General features: G+C 39.5%; 1 protein-coding gene and 1 long non-coding RNA gene across 12 annotated transcripts in view; one reads left to right on the top strand and one right to left on the bottom strand.

Moving 5' to 3' along the window:
• The window catches only part of PAPLN (papilin, proteoglycan like sulfated glycoprotein), an 83,969-nt gene extending 60,873 nt beyond the window's left edge, over positions 1-23,096 (bottom strand). For 4 of the 9 annotated variants that reach the window (XR_005860478.2, XM_040701911.2, XM_426430.8 and 1 more), the window contains exon 1: positions 621-701. Coding sequence is in view for 3 of the 9 variants with exons in the window: in XM_040701911.2 (XP_040557845.1) it covers positions 621-674 (54 nt within the window). In the remaining 6 variants the exon portion in view is untranslated. Of the gene's footprint in view, positions 1-305; positions 702-1,027; positions 1,343-2,277; positions 2,372-11,789; positions 11,886-15,229 lie in introns of those variants that run through there. The other 5 variants (XM_040701913.2, XM_004941665.5, XM_015287093.4 and 2 more) reach the window with 4 other exon arrangements.
• Positions 813-4,079, top strand: LOC121111006. 3 transcript variants are annotated; one of them, XR_006939526.1, is made up of 3 exons: positions 813-1,049; positions 2,087-3,905; positions 3,983-4,079. It is a non-coding gene; the product is annotated as an uncharacterized LOC121111006 (long non-coding RNA). The 3 variants fall into 3 exon arrangements; XR_005860481.2 differs by having other exon boundaries at positions 3,999-4,079; XR_005860482.2 differs by having other exon boundaries at positions 2,087-4,079.
• Positions 23,097-23,260: the final 164 nt, after the last annotated feature.

Consider the following 23,260-nt stretch of genomic DNA (forward strand, 5'->3'; position numbering starts at 1 on the left):
CAATACAGAAGGCATAAGAGAAACTCTTTAACCTTGCAAAGACCCTTCCAAAAGTAATAAATAAGGTGTTCTTAAGGGTCTCTGCAGACAGACTTAACAAAACTTAAAATCAACTTGATCTCTTGTATTAAGATTAGTTATTTCTAGCAATAGGAACCCCATTCAAGATCGTTAACTTTATCAAAGCTTTGAAACTTAGTTATTAAGCAAACGTCCTTCTACCCAATCACCCACAAGAAACACCAAGACATCAGACTAATCTACTGCCCTACCATATTGCCACCAGTCCGTTACCATCTCCTTACCAGCACTGTTCCCTTAAGCAGCTTCTCGGTCTCCTGCACATATCAGACCTCCTCCAGGTTCGGATGCCATCCTACAAACCACCCCTTTCACAAGCAGGTTTGCGAATTCAAGCACCGTTGTTCAGTTGGGATCAGACCCCAAAATGGATCCTGCCTCACACAGCTGAAAGCAGTGCAGACTGATCAGTCCCCTGCTAGAACGTTAATAGAAGCAGCTGAGCACTTCAGGGATAGTGGTTAGCAGATTTAAGAGTCCTAACACCTGGGCAGGGTTTTTGTTTCTACCAGCAAAAAGCATGTTTCTCCAGTCAGTACCCTGGTTACGCGTGTCTTGGTTTCTGTGTTTTTTTCCTGGTGATGCACATGCATCTGACCCTTCCACCCTTTTGTTTCTCCTCACTCAGTGTCAGGAACAGTTTTGATTACATTAAGTTATAGTGTAATTAACTGTGAGGGAAAGGGATTAATGTTCACCAACCACATTAAGTGTTTTCTTCCCTCCCTACCAGGAAATCCAATTTTGCAGTGCATGCAATCTGGTAACTCCTCTCTCCTGTGTTCTTTGAACTGAAGGAAAACAACAGTGGAAAACCAAAGATAACTTAATACAAACAAACAACAACAAACAACAACAACAACAAAAAACAACCCAGTGCTGAAAGAAAATAGATGTCCAGGTGGAAGAATAAGGAGACAGTCCAGGACACAAAGACAACTCTTACCTTCTGTGTGTACCTGTGAAAGGTGAGTGCAAAAGCTGGAGGCACTGATGCCACACTGTAGCCAAGCAGCAAAAATCACTTTCCTATCGTTCAGGTTCAAACAGTGGCTCCTAACCCGCTCTTTTCTCCAGCTTCTGTTTGGTTACTAAGCCTTACAACACAGGAAAAGGAGAGTTGGGTTTCATTTAACCCCCTCAGCCTCCAAGTTTATTCACAAGAGTTTTCTTTTGCTCAGGAAAGCCAGAGTTTTAAGCATGCATGCATACACACAAAACTTGGAATTGTTTTTAGCTCCTGTAGTCTGTGTGCGAGCACACACGTTGGCTCTAATTTGTGCCTTAAATTACTGAAGGGGTGGAGCCTTTTATAAGTAGTTGTATTTTAGCTGTAGGCAGCATATAAAAAGTGAGACAGATCACTTTGGTATTCCTTTTAGTAAGTTCCTAACTCTAAACCAAAATTATTTCCTTTAGAACTAAAGCTTGAAACACAGTTCAGAGATATTTTTTTGACCAAAGAAAGTTTGAACTTAGATACAATTACCAACTAGTTCTGGCTATAAGCTGAGTTAATCAGATCCCCAAGATTTGAAAATATTATTACTTTGGATACAGATACGAATTTAACCAAATACAATGGCAGCTCGGGTTTCTCTATTTTTGCCTCGAACAAATGTCATGCAATTTAGATACCCTCTTAAGATTCTCAAGAAGGAACAATTTAGCAATAGAAAAGCTGTTGAGGGAACACAAATATAGTTGGATGCATTACAAGGAAAACTTGTGTTGTTAATCATGTGAATACTGGAGAAGTCATTGCATAACAACTGATGCTGTTGTTTTATCTAGAAAACAGATTCTTTTTCCCCTTATTGATTCTATCCCCTGCTAAGCATAAAATATTGAAATACAAAGATCACTGATCTATAAAAATAGATTCTGGATCAGCAACTATAACAGCTGTCAGCATTTTCACCCTACTTAAAAAACAGACACCTCCAAGATTATGACAACAGCTTTAAAACTTAAGTTTGGGTTCTTCTTTTTGTTTGCCTTCCAGTTTGAGAGTCCTTTTTCACCAGTAGTTTATCTGAAACTGTGAGGAACAGAGCCCTACTTTCAAAAGGAAAGCTGAATCTTCTGCCTTCAGGCAACTCCATGTACTGGATCTACAAGGAAGACATCAAGATATGCAATGAAATATCCAGAGCTGGCATTGCTGGTCTCTTGTTGGCCACATTACTGCCTTACCTGATAAAAAGAGACAACAACCTTGACAATTGTTGACAAGCCTAGACAGCACGTAGCTCCAAACTGAAGCTTCCAACAATGTCATAAATGCTCCAGGTCACACGGAACAACAAATACTACAGCAAGCAATTTTATTCAAAGGCTACAGCTGTTTAATCCCTGTTGGTTAATCCCTGTCTGGCAACTAGCTACAAAAGGTACACAGTACTCAAATTCTACAGTTACGTGTCCCATGCGGGACAGAGTTCAAATAAAAGTTACATCTTTTCCACATGCAAAAACAATCCTGTACTTTCCTGTCCAAGCTAGCTCTGACACAATAAACAAAGTCTACAGGATAAACTAACAGGAAAACCAACACAAAATGTCATCACCTCCACCAACAAGCAGGGGAACCTCAAAGTTTTAAAGTTACAACACACCTCAATGCTGATGCATGACTATGTTACCCTTGTCAGAAGAAACAATAACAGAACACTGTTCATGTCTAATTAAGAATATAGAGATAATGGTTGTTCCCCTTTAGAATCAAATTTTCCTTGGGCCAAGCTGCAGGCCTTTCTTTCAGAAAGATGTTACCCCAGCCTACCCTTTTCCTTTACCTACCTTGTACTCTCAACTCGCCATTGGTTACTGCCATCCTGCCAGCTGTCACGATTATATGCTAAGCTTAATGATATTTGATCCCCCAAAAATAAAAGCCTGAATGCCCAGTCTTACACAAATAAACCACACTTGCGGATCAGTTTAAAGATTTTAACTTGCATCACTTGAAAGAATTGAAACGGAATCCTAAAGATTCAAAAGCTAATAGAACAAAACACAATTCCAGATGAATTAATAAAAACCTGATTCTTAAAATTTCTTCTCACAGCAGCTGGACCTTTAATTAATGATTTTTTGCAAATACCAAGCATAGTAGCCTACTTGCAATTCTCATGTTCTTGCTGACAGCTTAAGCTACAAAGGAGTTCAGAAACAGGGAAAATATGACTGCCTGTGCTGGAATCCAGCCAGAATACATACAAAACCAACAGTGCCTACTGCATTAAAGCAGATACTTTGTAAACACATCTAGATTTATTTTAACCCCATAAAGCCCTAGTAGATAACCTGCTAAGATCTTGAAGTAAACAAAGAAGTGACCAGACTTTTACCACAACTAAGCAGCATGAAACATTGATGAAACTCCTTTTATTAACAAAAGAAATTAAGAAGTCTGCTCATACTTCCTAGTTCCAGCAGGGACACGACAAAATCAAATGCTTTAATGTGGGATTCAAAATGAAGGCCAGTCCTAGCCAGGAAAAGGACAATGTAGTATGAAGGAAACAAAACTTTGCCCTACAGTTCTAAAGAACATTTTGTGTTTGTACCTTTTCTCTGTAAGAAAGAACATTATCCTTATGCTGCAATTATTTTCATCACCTACCATTTAGTGAAAGTATGATAATCCACTTATTCAAGACCATTCTTGTCTCTTGATAAAACAACCACAATTCACTATGGAGTGAATACACTCAGGACCTTGGGCATTTCACTCTTGCCACCAGCTCTATCCAGTGGCTGGCCTGGAGACAATGGCATCTAAGTGTCACATATGAGATCATCAAGAAGAAACAACTGAGGTGAGTGCACATTAAATGGATACTGCTGAACAAGTTATCACTGTTAAAGTTATCAATTAAGTGCTTTTGCTAAGAAGCAGGCATTCTCTACAGGAGCTGCAGTGCTGGGATTTCAACAGTTACATGGACAGAGGTCTGCAGCAAGACTTCAGCTTTCTCTTTTACTATGCTCCAGTAAGTACCTTTCACAGAAACAAGCCAACAGGATTCCTTACTGCCAGAGGATGTTTTCAAAAAATATCTGAAGATTTGCATACTTTACAGATCTAGCTCCAGTCTAACTAGTTAAGGATGTCTAACAGTTCCATAGTATCAGCTGTTGTTGTTTTTTGTTTTGTTTTTCATTTGAAAGCAGCATTATTTATGTTTCTTCAACTATAAACCAAGTTGGGTTCAAGTCTGGAGATTTAGGTTCCATTCTCAGGTATCTCATGACTTGCTAGACAAACTATTTTTCCAGTTACATTAATGCCCAGTTTCTTAGATATTTGCAGTAGCCTATGTAATGAAATCAACAGCCATTTCTATACTTTAGCCTAGTACTTTAGGGCATATAATTCAGGCACATCTTCGAATCCTTCTGAGCACATGTTAACACTGAACTGTAATGTGACATTCCAGATAAGCATGCTGATGACTAAATGACATAGGAAAGAAATAAGGGCCTCTGGGATGTCAAACTAAGTCCACTGCTATCAGGGATACTACAGCACATCATTCCTTCTATCAGATGTGCAACGGTCTGAAAACTGCACTTTTTTTTGACATATTCTTTTTTTTTTTTTTTAAGATAAAGCAGAATAATCAAATTTGATTAAATCTGAACTTTTCTTCAAATTTGAATAAAGTACTGATAACTTAGTTCTTCTCAGACTCCTGCTCAATATCACAGGTTAGGCACGCCATTTAACCCTCTGAATTACAGTCTCTCAGTATATAGAATTAAAACCTTTCTTAATCCCTCAGGAAAAGAGGCTTGATTTCCTGTGCTGGAAAGCCTGTTGCAAGACTGCACACCAATCAGCTCTTTACAATGTAACTGCATCAAGGTCTGCTGTGCTTGTGTAATAATTCATGCACTCCTCTCTCCCTCCTCCATCCAGGACCTCTTTCAAGACTTTGCAGAATAGCTGATCTAGTATATCTTCTGTATAGGCACTGTTACTAGCAGAGATCTTTTTTTTTTGTAGTTGCCAGTGTTGTGTTCCAGGAGAGTACATGAGAGTAAATTGTAATAAGACATGGAGAACAGGCTCCAATGTTCATAGGGCTATTGGTTCACAATTCTGAATGCCCTAATCCAGGGCTTTGAGAACTGCAAACAGGCAACTGGACACAAACAGACCTAAACTTCTAAAAGAGTCAACTTCTATTATTGTCTTCAAATTTCCCTGTGATTTTTAATCTAGAGGATTAAACTGCAGCTGCCAACCTCAACAAATCCTTCAGGAGATACTGTATTTCTGAAATCCGGAGATCTTTCCAAAGGCATGAAGCACTGATATGTGAGGAAATAAGTATCACATAGGGTTCTTTCACTTCTTTCATGGAGGAGTGTTAGAGCTGTGACTTGTGAAGCTGTGGGGACTTGTAGGTGACTCCCAGGTTTTCCTTATGTTTTCCTGGCTGCACAGAAGCAGTCCACTTTCACTTGCTCTAAGGTTCTGTAAGCAAGTACTCCCCAGCGAGTTTTTGCTCCTCTTTGTTTATACGCTTGAAAATCCCAGGATACATCTAGCTATTGCTTTCAAATTCAGCAACATGGTTTCTTACTCAGTGTGAGCTACCAGCTAAGGATTCCTATCCATCAGCCTGTGTGCTCATGGGCATCATTTAATTCCCTCCCATTAACCCAATGCACACTCACGCTTAATGTCCAAAGAAGAGGTTTCTTGTAATTAAAGTATAAGCTTAAGTCCTATGCAGCCTCTCCTCTTGGGCACTTCCATTTAATACAGACCAGAACAGTGAAAATAGTCATCAATATTTTGCTATAATCTGTTCCAAGAACAGACCAACTCACAGACACATGGTCTGATTGGTTCTCTTTCTCTTAGACTCTTCTGGGCAACTAAGCCAATTACTATGCTGTGCTCTCCAAGACAAACTTCAAATAAATTGGCTTTTTGTATTCAAAGAATTAGATACCTCTCTTCATCCCTTTCCAAGATGAAGGAAATGGTAAGCCTGTCACTTTGTATTTATCTTGATTCTCATCCAAATCAGGCAAAACTTCTATTCAGATCTTCTATTCATGCCAACTTTCTGAACAAACCGATGGTGCTGCGCATGCACACACACACACTTCAGCTCCTCATCCTTAGGCCATTTAAAGAATAATAGCACACACTGATAGTGCTGGTGTTCAAAAAGCAATAACAACTTCCAAGTGCTGTGACTAACTCCAGAAAAAGATTGTTTTGAAAGGCACTCCAAAATACTGCATCTCAGGATCCAAGCAAAGGCACTGATCCATTGCTAAGACCATACTTGGATACACAGATATTTGCATATGAAAACAGAGGGCCGGCACATAATAGGACTTAGGTTGATTTCAAACCAGCCCAACTATTCCCAAGTTTAACCAGTGTAAGCTAAACCAGGACATAACTGCATCTATTGGAAAGGTAGAGGGAACTATATTAATTTTTTCTAGCACAGGATAATGTGTCCAGTTTTTCCAAAGTCTTATCCTAGGATATTTACATAAATTCACAGCTTTCCTTAAAATGAGACACTTAGAATGCTAATTATTAAGAAACTTAGGATAAGGCTCATGCAATCCCATTTTCTTCTTCTGCATCATGGATTTAAATATTACGTAGGGTGAATTTGGCAGCCACACAGAGAATCTCATTTAGAAAGATTAACCTGAGAACACAGAGAGATCTGGAGGGTCTCCATTAGTCCATTCCTTGCTGCAGAGGATTTACACTAGAATAATTATTTTTAGTAAGCACGTGCACACACTCAGAAATAACATATATAAGCATTAAATGAGGCAATACCTTATCCAGAACAGACGGTCCCTCAGGTGTTTTTTTTCTTTTTATTGTTGATTTTACATTTTAATAATATATAAAAAGTAGAAGAAAGCACAGGTGGTAAGCAGATTTGGGCTAGAAAATTAATTCCCAGAGAATATAGTTTTAGTTTTTATACAAACAAATACAGTGATTAATTACTTTTTTGCTTCCCAAGATGTTACTGGTAAGCAAGTAGCAAAGAGTCAAGGCTGGTCATTCATATTCAGATTAGATTTGAAAAGAAAAGAACAGACTACAATCTCCCAAATGTTTTCTAGATATTCCCATCTGCTCCACCCAAAAAAGCAAAAATAAAAGTTTAGAGCACACAAATGTAATAAAACATGTTGTCACAGCTCCTATTTACAGTGATTCACAAAGCTGTTCCCATTGATGTCCCAGTATTTGATTGCCAGACAAACAACAGCCATCTATTTGGAAGGCCTGGACCACAGCTCCGTCAAATTAATCTGAAGATTTTAATTTTCAAAGGCTTTGGATCAGGCCCAGACTGAAGTGGCAGAGGACAGAGCAGAGAAAAAACAATAACTAGCTAATTATAGGCCCGATCTTGGTGCTTTATAATCAGTGACGAAAGGACAATTATTTTCACTAGCGCTGGACTGAGTCCTAAAAGGTCTTGCTAAACTGTTCTGCTCCTGCCTGAAGTTCTCTGGAAAAACCAAAGCAGACAGGCTTCACTTTCCCCTTGGTGATGACTGCTGCTCTCAGTATGGTTAGTCTCCCCCACCCCAGCACACTATGCCTATGTTCCTGATGAAACACAGATCCTGAGTCCCTCAGAAACAGATAACAGCATCCCTGCTTCTCACAAATTTCAGCCCTTGTTAGAGAGAGAGCTTGCCTGGCAGTGATAACAATGCAGCAAAGCTCTGAAGAGAAAAAGGAAGCTGACAACAACACGGCCAATATGAAGAAAGATCCTCCTGGAACTATTCCAACTCTTCTCTGTTTACACATCCAAGCTTTTTCTCTCAGTAATCTCTCCAGACTCCCTGCAGAGATCTGCTATTCACTGTGCAGTCAGAAGTCACCTGCTCTTAGCTGGACTTGGCACCGACTACACCAAATGCCATTTAGGAGAGACAGGAGAGAGAAAAGTTGAAAGCAAAACTTCTGACAAGTAATTCCCACACCCATGCCCCACATACATTTATCCTTCTAACCTCCAGTCCACTTATACACACTACTTCTGCTTAAGAAAAGTAATTTCAGTGCCAAAACATGCTCTTAGTTTAAAAAAGTGTTATATTCAGCAGAGATTTAACTCTAGCATGGTGAACACGGAGTCATTAAGATTTAGCTCTATTGAAATGGAAATTGAGACAGAAACCATTCTAGTTCTTTACTTCACTTTGAAATTGAAAGAAGACAAGATCGACTGCAACAGCATTAAAAGATCCTCTGGACCAACACGCCCTTGATAGCAAGTACTTGGAAGTTTGAGGCACAATGTTGGCTCCCATTGGCGCCCTTCAGTGTCAGCCAGCGAGGAAGCTGACGCTCATCTAAGGACAGCATCACAGCCTGGCTGTGCACAGAAAAAAGCTAGCAATGAAACAGAGCAACAGGGGCTGTCAAGACGATGATCCTTCCCTCTGTCTCGATGAAGTCTCACAGCACAACTCTCTCCAGTGGCTCAAGGCAGAGACAGTTCTTTTCCTGGATTCTGTCCTTGTGCAACCCCCACAGGGCATGAGAAGGTGCCCAGATCCTGGCAGTCGTTGCTGTATGCCTGTGGCTCAGATTTCTGACAAGGGATTCTGGAATAAGATTTCCCTCCCAGCATAATGAGGCATTTAGTCATTAACAAAAGAGCCTTCTGGGGCAGAACTCCAGCTGCATCTGAGATCTTGCCTCCACAAAATTTTTTTTTTCCAGCACACAGGTTTAGTCAGAGCAGGAAGGGAAAGAGTTGCTTTAAAATACCGATCCAGGGATTTTTGGTTGCAGCAGCTGAAGGTTTCTCTTTATTCTTAGAGCAGGTTCCTTCTCTTTCCTACTGCTTCACAGCTGCCGGTTGAGCTTCTGTGCTTGCCGCTCCTTTGCCTCAAATGCAAACTTGGTGTCCTGCAACTGGGCAATAGCCTCCTTGGCTTCCTTCAAGTCCTGACAGATGTGCTCATATTTCTCTGTCAGCTCTTTGTTCTCCCGGCGCAGCTCCTGTACCACCTGGTTCACCTCCTCCGTCTGCTTGGTGCAGTGGATCTTCAGCTGCTCTACCTCAGAGAGCATGATCTCCATATTCTTGACCAGTGACTCTAGTTTCTCTTTTGACATGGTGTCAGGATCGGTTCTATTCAGTCGTCCTAACCCAAACCCAAAAGGGATAAAGAGAGCAACCCTGTGTAACATGCACCAGGAAGCCTAGCGCTCACAGTCTTGTGGTCTTTTTATACTCCCTTCTGCTCATCCTCCTCCCTTCTCTTTCCTTCCCCAAAGTGTCTCTAATCTTCTTTGCTTGGTTAATCTACTTATTTTTCTTGCACTGTAGAAGGGCTGACAACCCCACAGTAACATATGTGCTGTGCAGCAAAAGCCAGAGCAATAATGAGACTCTATGCAGTCTGTCATAGAAAAACAGCTTTCATCTGAAGAATTCTCTTGGGAAGCCCATTAAAGTACAAAGAAAAGTCTTCAAGTCAGACACCTACTCCTGTCCTGCAAATCCAGTCCCAAGAGTAGAGCCAGTCTTTCATCTTAGATATATTGAGGTAAGCAATCTTACAGCAATAGAAGCCAAGTGTATGCAAGGAAGAGAATTAGTGTCAGTTTCTTTGCCTCTCTCCTAATCCTAATGTTTGGGTGAGATGAAAGGTACAAAACAATCATCCTTTATCTTTTTTTTTTTTCCCTTCCAGAAGAAACTCTATCCAGCAACTAACCCCACAACAGCCTGTGCCCCATCTTTTATTGAAGGAGTTCACAAACTTTATTCTCCTGATTATCACTATCAGTGGCTACCACAGTTGTCACCATCATCATCATCAGGAGCTGGACAATGTACCACTGGAAAGTAGCTTGTTTTCTGATAATGACACGCAGGCTAAAGATTATAATCTCGGGTTCTGCTCCTCTTGAAGTCACTTCAACTTTACCTGTGACACTGGCTCAGAGGTAACATACCACATACCCCCCAGAGGGCTTCCCAAGATGCTTCAAAACCATAGCCAGGTGCTGCCTGAACACATAAAAATTTCTTCCTGGACACACATGCTACACTCAATGGTCTCAAACTATTGTTGAACACTACTGTGAACCTGTGAGACTCAGGACTGAGGCATGAGTCTGACAATACACTGATTACTCAGGTCATGCCAGGCAGCAGGATGATCCCAGCAGCCACATGGGATTGAAAGAGTCTGGCTGATTTACTGAAGTTTGACACAGACCGTTTTACACATTCAGAGATCTGATGTAACAATATTATCCTGGAGAAATTAATACAGTTGAAAAGGTGTTATTGTGTGTGGCTCTCCAAGAACCCACGCAATTAAACACTGATTGCCTGGTCAGAGGGCATATACCACAGCAAAGACTAGAAAAGTGGCTTGCCCTTGGATAACTCGCAAAGTAAGGCCAAACAAGAGTCTCTCTCTCCTTCCTCCCCACATTAGGAACTACAGGCTGAGCCTACATACCCATAGAAATGCAGTCCTGTTTGCCATACGTTACACATAGAAATGGATCTGCCATCACCTCACAGGAGTTAACATTTCAGTGCACAGTATTGCATGAGGACCTGTTCTGCAGCCAGTTCCCTTAAAAAAGATCGCTAGGTAAAATTCTGTAGCCCCATCACATACATCCAATACCGGATTGAGAGAGAATACACATTTTATATGCATAGCTCCTGGAAATACCTTTTTCCTCCAGTCTTTGACCTTTAACCAAAAGATTTCATTTTTTTCAACTATGGAGAGCTTCAGATGCTTCATCTCACAAGTCATTCCCCCCTTCTCCCCTTTCTAGGCTCAAAGAAATGAAGCTTTTTCTTCCGGGAATTTTACATCTCCTTCAGCACTGGATGAAAGCACTGCTGGACACTGGCCAGCTCTGACAGTGTTCAAAAGCCTAGGACTTCTCACAGCTGGAGGTTAAAGAGTCACTCACAAAGCCAGCCATCCTACTGCCTCTCACACAAGTGCACCAGTGGGCCCCTCTCCTGCTGGCAGATGGAACATTTTGCACTGCACTTCGAAATAAGTAGAAAGAGTGACATCCTTCAGATGAAAAGAGTGGGAGAATCTAAACATAATTAGAATATGTCCTAAAGTCCTTGAAGAAACATTTGCACTGGCTGTCAGCCCAGATCCCACGTGATGCACATGGCACTGGAATAGGCTGGAACACGTTGCAGCATTACAAAACAGCAGGTCTTCATTAGTGAGGAATCTTCCCTGTCTAAACAACTGTACACAAGGCACCTAAACATTTTAAATCAAGCAGAATTACAACAATGCATAAAAGGAATAACTCCATAGAAGTAACTCACTCGGATATTAGTAATTGATATGCCACTTCTCACTATATTGTTCTCAAAATTATTTAAGTTGCCTTGGATACAGACAGAATCTTGGCAAGAGAACTGGGTAAGAGACGCTACTAAAATAGCAATGTAACATGAAAACAAGGAGTAACATGACCTACGTTTCTGACAAGGAGAGATGGGAATTATTAGGGTTAGTTTGATTCAAAATCTTCTTTGATGAAGTAAAACATAGGAATTAAAAACATGCTTGTTTAAATTGTAATTGCAGAATGATGCAAAAATCAAGCTAGAGAAAAACAATGAAAATCTAAAACAAACTGTAGGTTTTGTTTTGTTGTGTTTTACCTTCAGTCAATGCTGGACTCTACTCTTGTAGAAGAACCGGAGGCAGAGGTAAACACCAAGAGTGGACTCATCTGGGAAAAATGCAGAACAACATACCTGGGAAAAACAATTCAAACCACAAGAATTCAGTGCACAATGTCACATAGCAAACAGCAGAGCTAGGGGCAGAGGGAAAATAACCAGACTGGCAGATGGGAATTTATGATATAACACAGCAGAGGAAAATTAAGCACTGTCAGGCTCTACTACATAGAAACACTGCACCATAGAGGGATGTGGTACCTTTAGCATCTCCCTCCCTCCACCCCACTGGAGAAGGAAAATAATTTTTCAATCTGGAATCTTAGTATTAGGGTTTAAAAATAAGTTTGAAACTGAAGACAAGTGAACAGAGAAGATGCTGATTACAAAAATTCAGTAGAATCTAGGAAGCAGGTTTAGGGAAAAGGATTTAAACCCTAATGACAATATATTTCAAGGACAGTTATGCCCTGGTCCCTTCATATTCTAGGGAAGACATCTCAGCTGGAAGAACACTTCTATAATTATTAAGGGCCTGACTCTGTATCCAGTACTGTAAAAACACCAATGATTTCTATGCATTCAGGCAAATTGTGCCAGCCTGGCTATTTCAAAGTTATATGAAATCAGGAAAACTTGCTGTTGAAATTCTTGCTATAGCGTAGACTACTAAATTTAGAAACAACATTCCTAAAAACTATTTGCCTGCCCTTGCATGTTTTTCCCTATTCCCATCATTCCCACATGCATTTGAATCTGAGATATAAAAAAGCTGGAAAGGCAGAGATAATCAAGAGCAAAACAAGGGATCAGTGACTGGGAATACCCACTCCTACTATTGTGAACGGCAGGAAAATTGTAGAAAGCATTGGTGAAAGTGAAACGTCTGGTGCTTTCCCACAAGGACTGGGAGCTATCACATCTGACTGCAATACCATACCCAACTATGCTGATTTTAGCACTAGAAGCATGCGAGAGAGTATGAGGTTGCCAAACGGAGCATGGTTCATGTGAGACATGAGTCTTCTTCACAAGTCTCTGGGCCAAAGACAATCAATCATTCCTATTACCCAGAGGCATATACAAGCCAGAAATGCAGGTTTCTATCATGAGCCTACCTCTAAGAGACTCTCAGGAGGAGCCACAAAAAACATATCCTTTAAATATCAGTTTGAAAGCAGACTGCAGACATTCCAGTTTCCAGATTATTTCAGAGAGGTTCTGGGAACATTTGTGGAATAAATCAGTTACCTATCTCACTCTCTCTCTAGGATTTCCTCAGCAACACAAGGAGGAAAATTCACTAACCTAGATTTTTACATGGGAATAAAAAAACCTACTAACTACAACAATAAAGGCTTCTAAATTACTGCTTGGGCTGACACAGGCAACCACCCAGTATAAATCCCAAGGAAGAAGTACAGCTACAAACCAATGCCTCATCTTCTCAGGCTTATGCTATCTGCTTCTAGTTTCATCAGAGAACTGCAGCAGGAGACAGCAACGTACTGTCTCATAGCAGCTATTTTTAACTTATCATCCCCAGCTAGTAATGATCAGCATTTTAACAACTTGTATTAATACGTTCAGCATATCTAGCTCTAGTGATAGTGTTAGAGCTCTCAGTACTGTTTTCTCATGCAGCCTTTTCATTTATCCCTGGCTTATCCCCAGTAATGTCTCTCACAGCCAGTGCAGTATGCGTAAGCTCTGTGCTTCTCCAGCTAGGAAGTCCATTTGGGTAAATGCATTACGCAAACAAACTCATTACAAGATTAAGCATAAAGAGCTCTCATCTCTATAATTATAGTAAAATCATTTGAAGAAAAAAAACACTAGAGACCAAGTAGCACCTGGAGGCACTGACCATTCCTCTGAGAGAAAGGGAGACATTCGTTTCTAGCTGTTCTATTTGTTTCCAAGAAAAGAAAAACACTATGAGTCTCAAAATATTCCACTATGTGAGACTGATATAACAATGATGTCACACCATGGCAATTACAGACTATTGATAAAATCTGCTCATATTAATGCATGAAATTAATTTTAGCAACTATCATAAGTACTAATCATACCACTATCATATCGTAATCACTATTTGGCAGAGGTTGAGTTTAGCTTGGTGTAAAATTATGTGATTTATAAGTTTAAAATACTGCACTAAAAGGATACTCATACAAAATTCTGACCAAAATGCTTGACAAAAATTAAAATAGGATGTCTCAATACTACAAGTGTCTATGGAAAAGATTTTCTGAATACAGAGGTTCTTCTTCCATTCAATCACCACTCAGATCAAAGCATTTAAGACTTAATTTAGCTTAATACAGCTTAGTAAAGAAAAACTGATACCTTTAGCAGACTCATTCCCAAATTGTCACATCTGAGAAATCAGCTGGGTAGCGTAACAGCAACAGATTGCTTTTATAAACCGAAGGGAACCTTACTTTACTAGCCTTTTCATCACCCTAAGAGGAGGAAGAAAATGTTGTCTCGTGCCTAAATACTACTGAAGTTTTTGGGGGTAAAAAAGTTCCAAATCGGGTGAGAATGTTGAAACCTTCAGATCAAATAAAATCTGAAATATTAGTTTTAAAAATGTTAAGAATGATTTAAAATAAAAGCTGGTTTAAAATAAACGCCTTATTCAGTGCATCAAACTGGAAAGGTTCCTAAGCCCCTCTACAGAGTTCTGCTAGGAAGACATCCTCTATTCCACCTCATGAATCTTCTAATGAGGACACCACATACTGAGCAAGCCAGCCTTCTTGCTCAGACTCTGCAAGGCCACTGGAGAGAGGTATATGGATATGCTGCCTTAAAAGCAGCTTGGAGAACCCCTATTCATGAAGAAAAAAAATGAAACACAGTTGTAATCCCCAGCATACATCATTTCTGTGGAGACCAGTGCTGATCTCTGTATGCCTCAGACCTTCATGATGAAAGCATACGCAGCACCTCTCAAAAACTGATCTCCAGTCGCTCTTTTAACTATCCTATTCCAGAAACCAAACCAAAGAATACACTGCCAGTGACTGTGCTCAGCCAGCTCTGAGGAGGCCAGGGAAGCAGGCAGGGAAGAAGAGGTTGAGGAGTGCATGGGCAGTCTGCAAGTGGTGGCTTGGGCAAGGGACCACTCAGGAGCAGCTGAGAGGATTTCACTCCCTGTCATGCTCCTTGGCTTGTGCCGCAGTTGGGTCACTGCTCCCTTCCCCCAGTGTCTGACACCAACACCGTGAAAAGAAGGGTAAAAAGGAAGGAACCATCTTCCCTCATCCCTCATTTTGGACAGTGGCCAGGCAAAACCTGCAAGGGGAGATCAGATTGCACAGGAATGACATTATGGTTCAGGTTCCTCAGTGAGTGAGGCACCCTGAACAAATGGTTCAGTGGCAGCACCAGGCATCAAAAAAACTCACCAAATGGGTATGTGGTTATTCCAAAGTGTTGAAACTACAGTGGCATTTCAGTCAAGAGAGTATTGCAGGGTGTCCGTAGTAACTGGCTGACCTACTTCTAATGCCAGCAATTCATCCACAGATACAAAGACCTCAGTAGCAGTCAATGGTTTGTCTATTACATCTCTCCACGTTATGATGAACAAGGGGCTGCTGAAAAGAAGGGGAAGCAGCAAAATCTATTACGCATAACCAAAATGTCGTAGAGGGGAAAATATCTATTATTTTACATTGGCAAATAACTAAACTTGTAAATATTCTTTTATTTATTCAGCCTGGTAATTTGTCCTAACGACAAATCCATCTAGTCAGAACACGTAGACTTCAGGAAAACAAACAAAAGTCCTCAAACTGCTGCCATTATTCAGTACATATGAAACAAAATACTGGCACAAACAAAACAAGTGTAGTGCTTCTAACTTTAGGAGGTTATGTAATCCAGTACTGTAGCCAGACTACACTTAATAAATTAGCAGCAGAACATTTTTCAGTAATTATTGAGAAATCTGATCTGGTGAGAAGAAAGGTCTCTTTTAGTTCTAGATACATATAAAACAATCTCTTCCATCATCTGTTCTTTCAAATGCAAAATTCTGTTATAATGATTATTTTGATCTGACATTCAAAATTCTCACTACGCAGCTAAACTGATAAAGTTGAAGAATTTGTCCATTTTCCATACATTTCTCTTGACATCACTACTAGCTACACATTCAAGAATAAGTCAGTTTATATTATCCAAATGCTTCAGGGAATTTTTAATTGCACTAACTTTTCAAGGACTACAGACTTTGCAGCAGTATTCAAAGAAGACTCAGCACTGTTTATGAAGCCTCAGGAACTCTAAGGAATAGAAGCATTCAGGAAGAAAGGACTTCTTCAAAAAGGATGTTTTTAAACTATGAGAGATCAATGACATTGGCATGCTCTTGCCTAAAATGTCCTAGGAACAGTTTCATTTAATCATGCCAACAAATTGACAGTGTCAATACAGTGCTAAAAATGGAGGCCAGCTTTCCAGGTGCTGGTCCTCCTACTAACTCTGTAATGAGACCTGTCCCTCAGCAAATCATAATTGAATGCTGCTGAAGTAGATAAAATCATTAAACTTTCTGGTGACAACAAGTAGCATCTCTGTCAGTGCTGCATTCCTAGTCCCCTGTCACAGAAACAGCCCTGACAATCTTTAAGTAGATTAAGTACAAAACAGCTTCATCTCCAGAGGAAGTGGGATTAAGAGGTTTACTGCTACTATGACAACAGCCAGGTTTCTTAAAATAGTTTTGAAACCCTAGCAGTGACTGGGAATGCGTACGTCTCCCCTGCAGGATTCATCATGTACTAAATGCAGTCTTCCAAAAGGAAATCATATTTTATAACAGCTTACTATTTTTGAACATGTGCTTTTATCATGCTCTTTAATCTCTTGTTATGAGCACTAAAAATAGCGGTAAAAAAAAGCACTGTGCTGCCACGTGGCTGTGATTACAGTTTTAGAAGCGATTATTGCTATAGATACGAGGACAGACATTGCTCTCTCACCTCTGCTCCAACATAGTACGTATTTCATGTTTTTCTTGTCCTGACAGTAACCAAGCCCCTTTCTGAACAGAATGCATCAGGGACCAGCCATTCCACATGCTCAGTGCTGCCAGACACCAGCCATTTCTGATCTAAGAAATCACCCCCTTGACATCCACAGGTATTCATTCCACTGCATCTCACTTGGAATTAGCTCCTTCCTCAGAGGTAACAAATGAACACAGAATTTGTGCATTTGCAAACAGTTTGTGCCTAGGGCACAATTCTGCTGATAACCTGAGGGTAACAGGATGGCCTCCATTTGAGTATGCTATTCAATCAGTAATTAGCATTTTATTGTTGACTATGGCTAAATAAACAATTGATTCAATCGGATACGCAGCTACTGCATATTATGAATGTTTAGTTGAGCTCTGAGGCATTCTCCAAGCATGTTCATGCTGACTTGTACAATAAAAACAGTAAGTAGTACAATGCTTAATTCCGATTACAGCACCATCCAGATCAAAGCATGTATCCCTTATCTGAAATTACTGAAATCAGAAAATTAATATGAACACAGAAGCTGATTCATTACTCTAGTCAGTGTAGATTAAAGCATATTTTAAAGCAAAGAAAAAGTAAGTCTAATCCAATTACACTGGTACCAAGCTGAAATCATCTTCTTGCAGCAAATGGAAATTTTTATTTATTAATTTATTTTAAGAGGACCAAATTCAGACTCTGGAAGCAATAGATTGTTTCCTCACTGTAAAAAGAATTGTTAGCTCCAGTCGATGAAGGGTGATTTTTGTTTCTCTGCAGTTTACAAATTCCTGACATTTACAGGACAGAATTTACCCTTAAGCATATTTCAAATGCAATTTCTAGGTAATTAAAAAATACTTGGTAGCAACTACTCAGACCAAGCTGAACTCTCCGTGCAAACAAATGCTGTCAATCACATAAATTTATCTACCTATTCCTAAAAGATTACATTAAAAATGTAATGGACTAAGAAAACAAATTGGTAATTAAATTAGAAAATTGGAATCACATCTCAAACTTCAGTAAGATAAATCCACATGTTTTGGCACTGCTATCAACTGCAGCTGCCCCCTTCAAGCCCCATGCTTCTAGAATTTACAGTAACTAAAGGAAGAAGCCTCTTAAATATAATGAATTTTTTTAAACTTCAATTTAGGGTTTATCTGTTTGCTAAAACAATGCACTCAATAAAGACAGCTACAGCAGCAAATTGTTCCATTTTGAGTGCTCACTCTGTTTCGTGAGGAAACAACCTACAAAGTGCAGATTTTTACTGAATACTTTTCTTCACACAATTTTTTCAATCTCAAGCTTCCTTTTTATATTTATGATGTAATAGTTGCATTCATGACAGATTAATCACAGTTATTTGTTTTGTTCCTGTTATCACACAATGGAAATTTTACATTCATGCAGAATGACAGACTCGTTTAGGTTTTGAGCATCTCCACAGAGATTCCACAACAGCAACAGGTTATCTGTTCCAGCGTTTGTTCACACACCCAGTAAAAAAAGTATTTTCTCACGCTAAGATTGAATTCCCTGGTTTTTTATTTGTAACTATTGTATCTTGTCTGTGAGTGCTATTGAGAAAAGTATGGCTCTCTTGTCTTCGTTCCCTCCCATCAGGAGTTTGTATATACCAATCAGATCTTCTTGAGCCTTCTCTTCTCCAGACTAAACAGTTCCAGCACTCAAACTCTCTCTATATTATAGATATTCAGTTCTCTTAACCACTTCAATGGCCTTGCGTTGGATTTCCTCCATTAAGTCCTCCTTATACTTAAGAGCTCAGGACTGGACACGCTACACTAGATTTGGCCTAACCAGTACTGTGAAGACAGGAAAATTCAACTCCATTGACCTGTTGACACGCCCTCACAGTGCCACCCCCAGAATTCCATTAGCCTCCCTTGCAGTATGGGTGCATTGTTAGTTCATGAGGTCCCTCCCTCCACGCTGTTTTCCAGCTGGTCATGCCCTAGCAGGTACGGATGCCTGGGGTTACTCCTGCTCAGATACAGGTCCTTCCATTTCCCCTTGAACTCTGTGTCATCCCTTTCCGTCCATCTCTTCAGGTTGTTGAGGGCTCCCTAAATGGCAGTCATCTCTTCAACCAGCCACTCCTCCCAGTTTTGTATCATCTGCAAACGTGCTGAGGGTGTACTCCATTCCATTGTCCAGACCAACAAAAAAGGTATTTATCAGTACTGAGCCTAATATTGAGCCCTGAGGTACACACCCAGTGACTTCTTTTCAACTGGACTTTCTGCTGCTGATCACATCCCTCCTGGAGCTGGATTTTCTGTCAATTTTCAGTCCATCTCACTATCCATTTCTCTAAACCATACTCTCTCTGATGATGATGCTATGGGAAACAGCATCAAAAGCTGTCAAAAAAAAAGTCAAAGTTAACTGTACGAACCACTCTCCAATCACCCAACAAGCTAGTTACCTCACTGTCGAAGGCATTGCGCAAGCATTATTTGCCCTTTGAAGTCCAAGCTAAGTACTCCCAATCAACTTCTTGCCCTTCATGTGCTTGGAAATGCTTTCCAGCATGATTTCTCAATCACCTTTCCAGGGACTGAAGGGAGGATGACTGGCCTGTAGCTCTCTAAGTATTCCTTCTTGCTCTTGTTGAAGATATGAGAGATATTTGCTGTCTTCCAGTCTTCAGGAACCATCTCCAGCAGTCATGACAATTCAAAGACAACTGAGAATGATCTTGCACTGACATTAGCCAGCTGCCTCAGCATTCATGTGTGCAACCTGTCCAGTCTTCAGTAATCTGGTCCTCCTCTATCACCTTATTCCAAGTAACCCCTCTGGTCTCAGTGGCATGGGATTCTTTAAGGCCAGTCTTAATAATAAAGACTGAGGCAAATAAGGCACCAACGTGGCTATCTCCACATAATTTGTCACAAATTCACCAGCCTCATTCATCCTGGTGTGCATCTCTCTTTTTCAAGTCTCCCCTTCGCTGTTAAACAGTTGGAGAATCCTTTCTTGTTGCCCTTTCCACTTCTTCCCATATTCAGCTCAATTTGCCTTGGTTTTCTTAATCCTATTCCTGTGTGATCGGACAGCAATTCTGTTCTCCTCCTGGGTCATCTGTCTCTGCTTTCACCTCCTATACACATCTTTTTTATGTCCAAGTTCAGTTATGAGTTGCTTTTCCATGCAGGCCTCCTAATGCCTGTGCTTTATTTTCTGTATGTCAGAATGGATTCGTCTTATGGTCTTCCATACCAACCTTCCATGCAGAGACAAGGTAATCCTCTAAAGAAACATCTTCATCAGCAGTCAGTACACTAGGACAAATATAACTTTGTAGTGATGACTTCTCCAAAACAAAACAAAAAACGCTTCTAAGCTAAGGGACCTTTTCCTATCACATCTACATGACGTCAGAACCAAAATGACAATACAGTTCATGAAGCTTTTTATGTGAACAACCCACATATTTTTTCCTAGGTAACATTGAACTTCATTGTGACAGGTAGTGTTTGGATATAACCTCAGTAGCTTTTATAGTGCCTTAGATATAATTTGCAGGTGTTCTGGCAACAGGTTTTGACCAACTGTTTAACTTGAAAGATACCATTTAGAACAAAGTATTTCTACAGAAATCAGTTTTAAGAAGCTATTCTACTGGGAAATAAGCTACATATGTATACTAAACCAAGAATCTTACACATTAAATAGCTACCGTGTTTAGGCCTCTAGCAGCATTAAATGATGGCTTTAAAATACAAGATAAGTCAGGATCCATGCAATTTTTATTTTAATAATTAAACAAATACAGGAAATTTTGCAGTAATCTATCAAAAATGTATCTTATTAAGAACCAGAAAGGTGTTTAAAAAACATTCACATTCAATTCAGATTATGTATAAACCAGTGTTTGTAAAAATGAAAACAGCAAATGCTTTGAGTGTAAAAGAACTCCATTCTAGTTCTTGTTTCAGCGTTTCCAATGACCAAGTTACCACCGAGATGCAATCACAGTGCAGACACGTTCCACAGTCTATTATACTCATTTGAATAGCATAACTGCCAAAAGTAATACTTTTTTTTTTAAGTAAAGCATTTTCAGAATTTTCTTCATACAGTACCGTCCACCCGACGCTTACTGTCCAGCATATTTAATTCTTCACTGCAGTAATGGCAGAACAGTTGTTATCTACAGGTCCAGAGTACCCTATACAAGTACAGATACATATCTACATATCCAAGAAGCACCAGTCTCCTATGCCTGAAAAAGCCAGTATCTACACTGCATTCAGGAGATGTGCCATTTTTAGTAGAGCACAGCCCTTGAATATTTGGCTTAAAGTCATAATAATTATCTGCTCAGTCAAGAACTGTTCTGAATGTGTTGTAATATACAAGTGTGTACCTTCCAGACTCACCTCACATACATCATATGAATTTGTGTGTCACATTAATAGCCATCCACAGATATGACAGCATCATACACCTTTGCTACAACAGTTCCTGGGGATCTCTCATCTTTTTGCTCCAGATTAAATCCCCAATGCTAAAAAGAGAAATGAAAGTGGCTGTTTTTTAGGCAAATCTGCAATTTGCTAGTGCTATGTTTTTTCATGTATATATTTGCAGTAGCTTTGCTGGAGAAGGAGACTAATCATTAATTTAAGCTGAAAGGGGAGAGAAAACTATCAAGATACTCAGTTTCAAAGTACCAATACTGAAAGAAGTCACAGCAGTTACCGGTTAGTCTGCTTGCAGCACAATAGATCTATCTAGCTACTGGGGTTAAACAATGGGTCTTTCAGAGTAATTACCCAATTAATTTAATAATAGCAAACAACTCTTTCAAAAACGCAGACTAAATATCTGAACTCTTTCAGTTAAACCAAGCTAACCAAGTTGAAATGGTTCACAACTTCAAATTAGATAGGTGCATTAAGACAAAAGAGAGAAAAGTGGTACAACTTTCACACTAACAACTCAAACAACTCAAATGCAAACACACACTTTTCTTAACTGCACCTTGTGGACTCTAGTTCTGAGATGATCTATAGTTTCAAATTTCATTTGGAACACAATGTACCATGCCCCAGCGTAAGGGGACAAATCCAGAAAATTTCAAATAGTTTTTGACATTTCTTTTTTGAAAATGTATGTAAGGCTCGGTAATAAGCAGTGTACCATAACATTGGCCTAGGCTTGAAAATCAGATTTCCCTTCTGAATTTGAGATTCAAATGCATAAACTTGAACAACAGTTTCTGTTACTACATATTTTATAGTCTCCAGCACTGTAACGTCAGACCAGCTCAGAAATTAATAATTCAGAATAGCAGAAACGGCTCTAGGAAGAGTAAGACTGGAATTTAGTGTTCAAAGATTTCTAGCATTGAACATCTATCACTCTTCCTCAGGCTGTACATCTAAAATCCATTCAAGTATGTGGAAAGGCTTCTGTATATTTCTATGGATTCTAAAGCATCTCTTAATGGAGTCAGTACTCCAATGGTATATATTTAAAACAGTAAAAACAAATAATAAGGATGACTGCTGATTTTCAGTAACAACTCTTAACTGAGACTCGGCTCAGATATGCAAACAGATGCTAATGGTGCCAACTCCTAGCAAACCTGTTCTGTACAATAAAGCAATAGTTAGGATTCCCAATAAAACACACAAGGGAAATTTTCTTAGATATAATGCTCAGGAAAAGAACAAGTTAAAATCATATAAAAAGCCTTTCCGACTCTTCCAAGTGAAAAAAAGCCTGTCTTAAGATAGGCTTCATTTCAGCGAAATATGGGAAAGTGACTTAAGCTAGAAAACACAAGCAAGTTTGCCTTGAGAAGTCAATGTAAGGAATTTTCATATTGTTACTTTATTAATGCTATCCAAGATGAATCAGCACACAAATGAGATGAAAAAAAGTACTTTAGACAAGACAATACATTTTACGCTAACTCTGCAGTTAGCAACTCATGGAAAAGACAAATGTTTCCAAAGATGATCAAAGAAAGTAAATCTTTCTTGGTTTTAAAGTAGATTTATATGTCATAGTCCTTCTTCCCTTACTTGGGCAATGGTTGGTGAGCATCTGTGGTGTTTCAGTCCTTTGAATCTATAGGCACTGACACAAAGCCCCAAGAATAAGGGGCAAAAAGTTTGTGTCGGGATTTTAGCAGTTGTCCTACCTGGCAAGGACTCCAGTATTGAGATGCAAGTAAAAGAGAATGACCAACTCCCTGTGCTTCCCTCAGGGAGGGGAAAAAAAAAAAAAAAAAAAAAAAAAAAAAAAAAAAAAAAAAAAAAAGACTTTCAGAGAGTTAGAGCCTACAGCAAAAAAAAAAAAAAAAAAAAAAAAAAAAAATTATAACCTCATACAGATCTCATCTCCAAGCAATTATGCATGAGTTCTTTCAAATGAAGA

This window comes from Gallus gallus, chromosome 5 (assembly GCF_016699485.2).
Source record: "Gallus gallus isolate bGalGal1 chromosome 5, bGalGal1.mat.broiler.GRCg7b, whole genome shotgun sequence".
NCBI classification, from domain to species: Eukaryota; Metazoa; Chordata; class Aves; order Galliformes; family Phasianidae; genus Gallus; species Gallus gallus.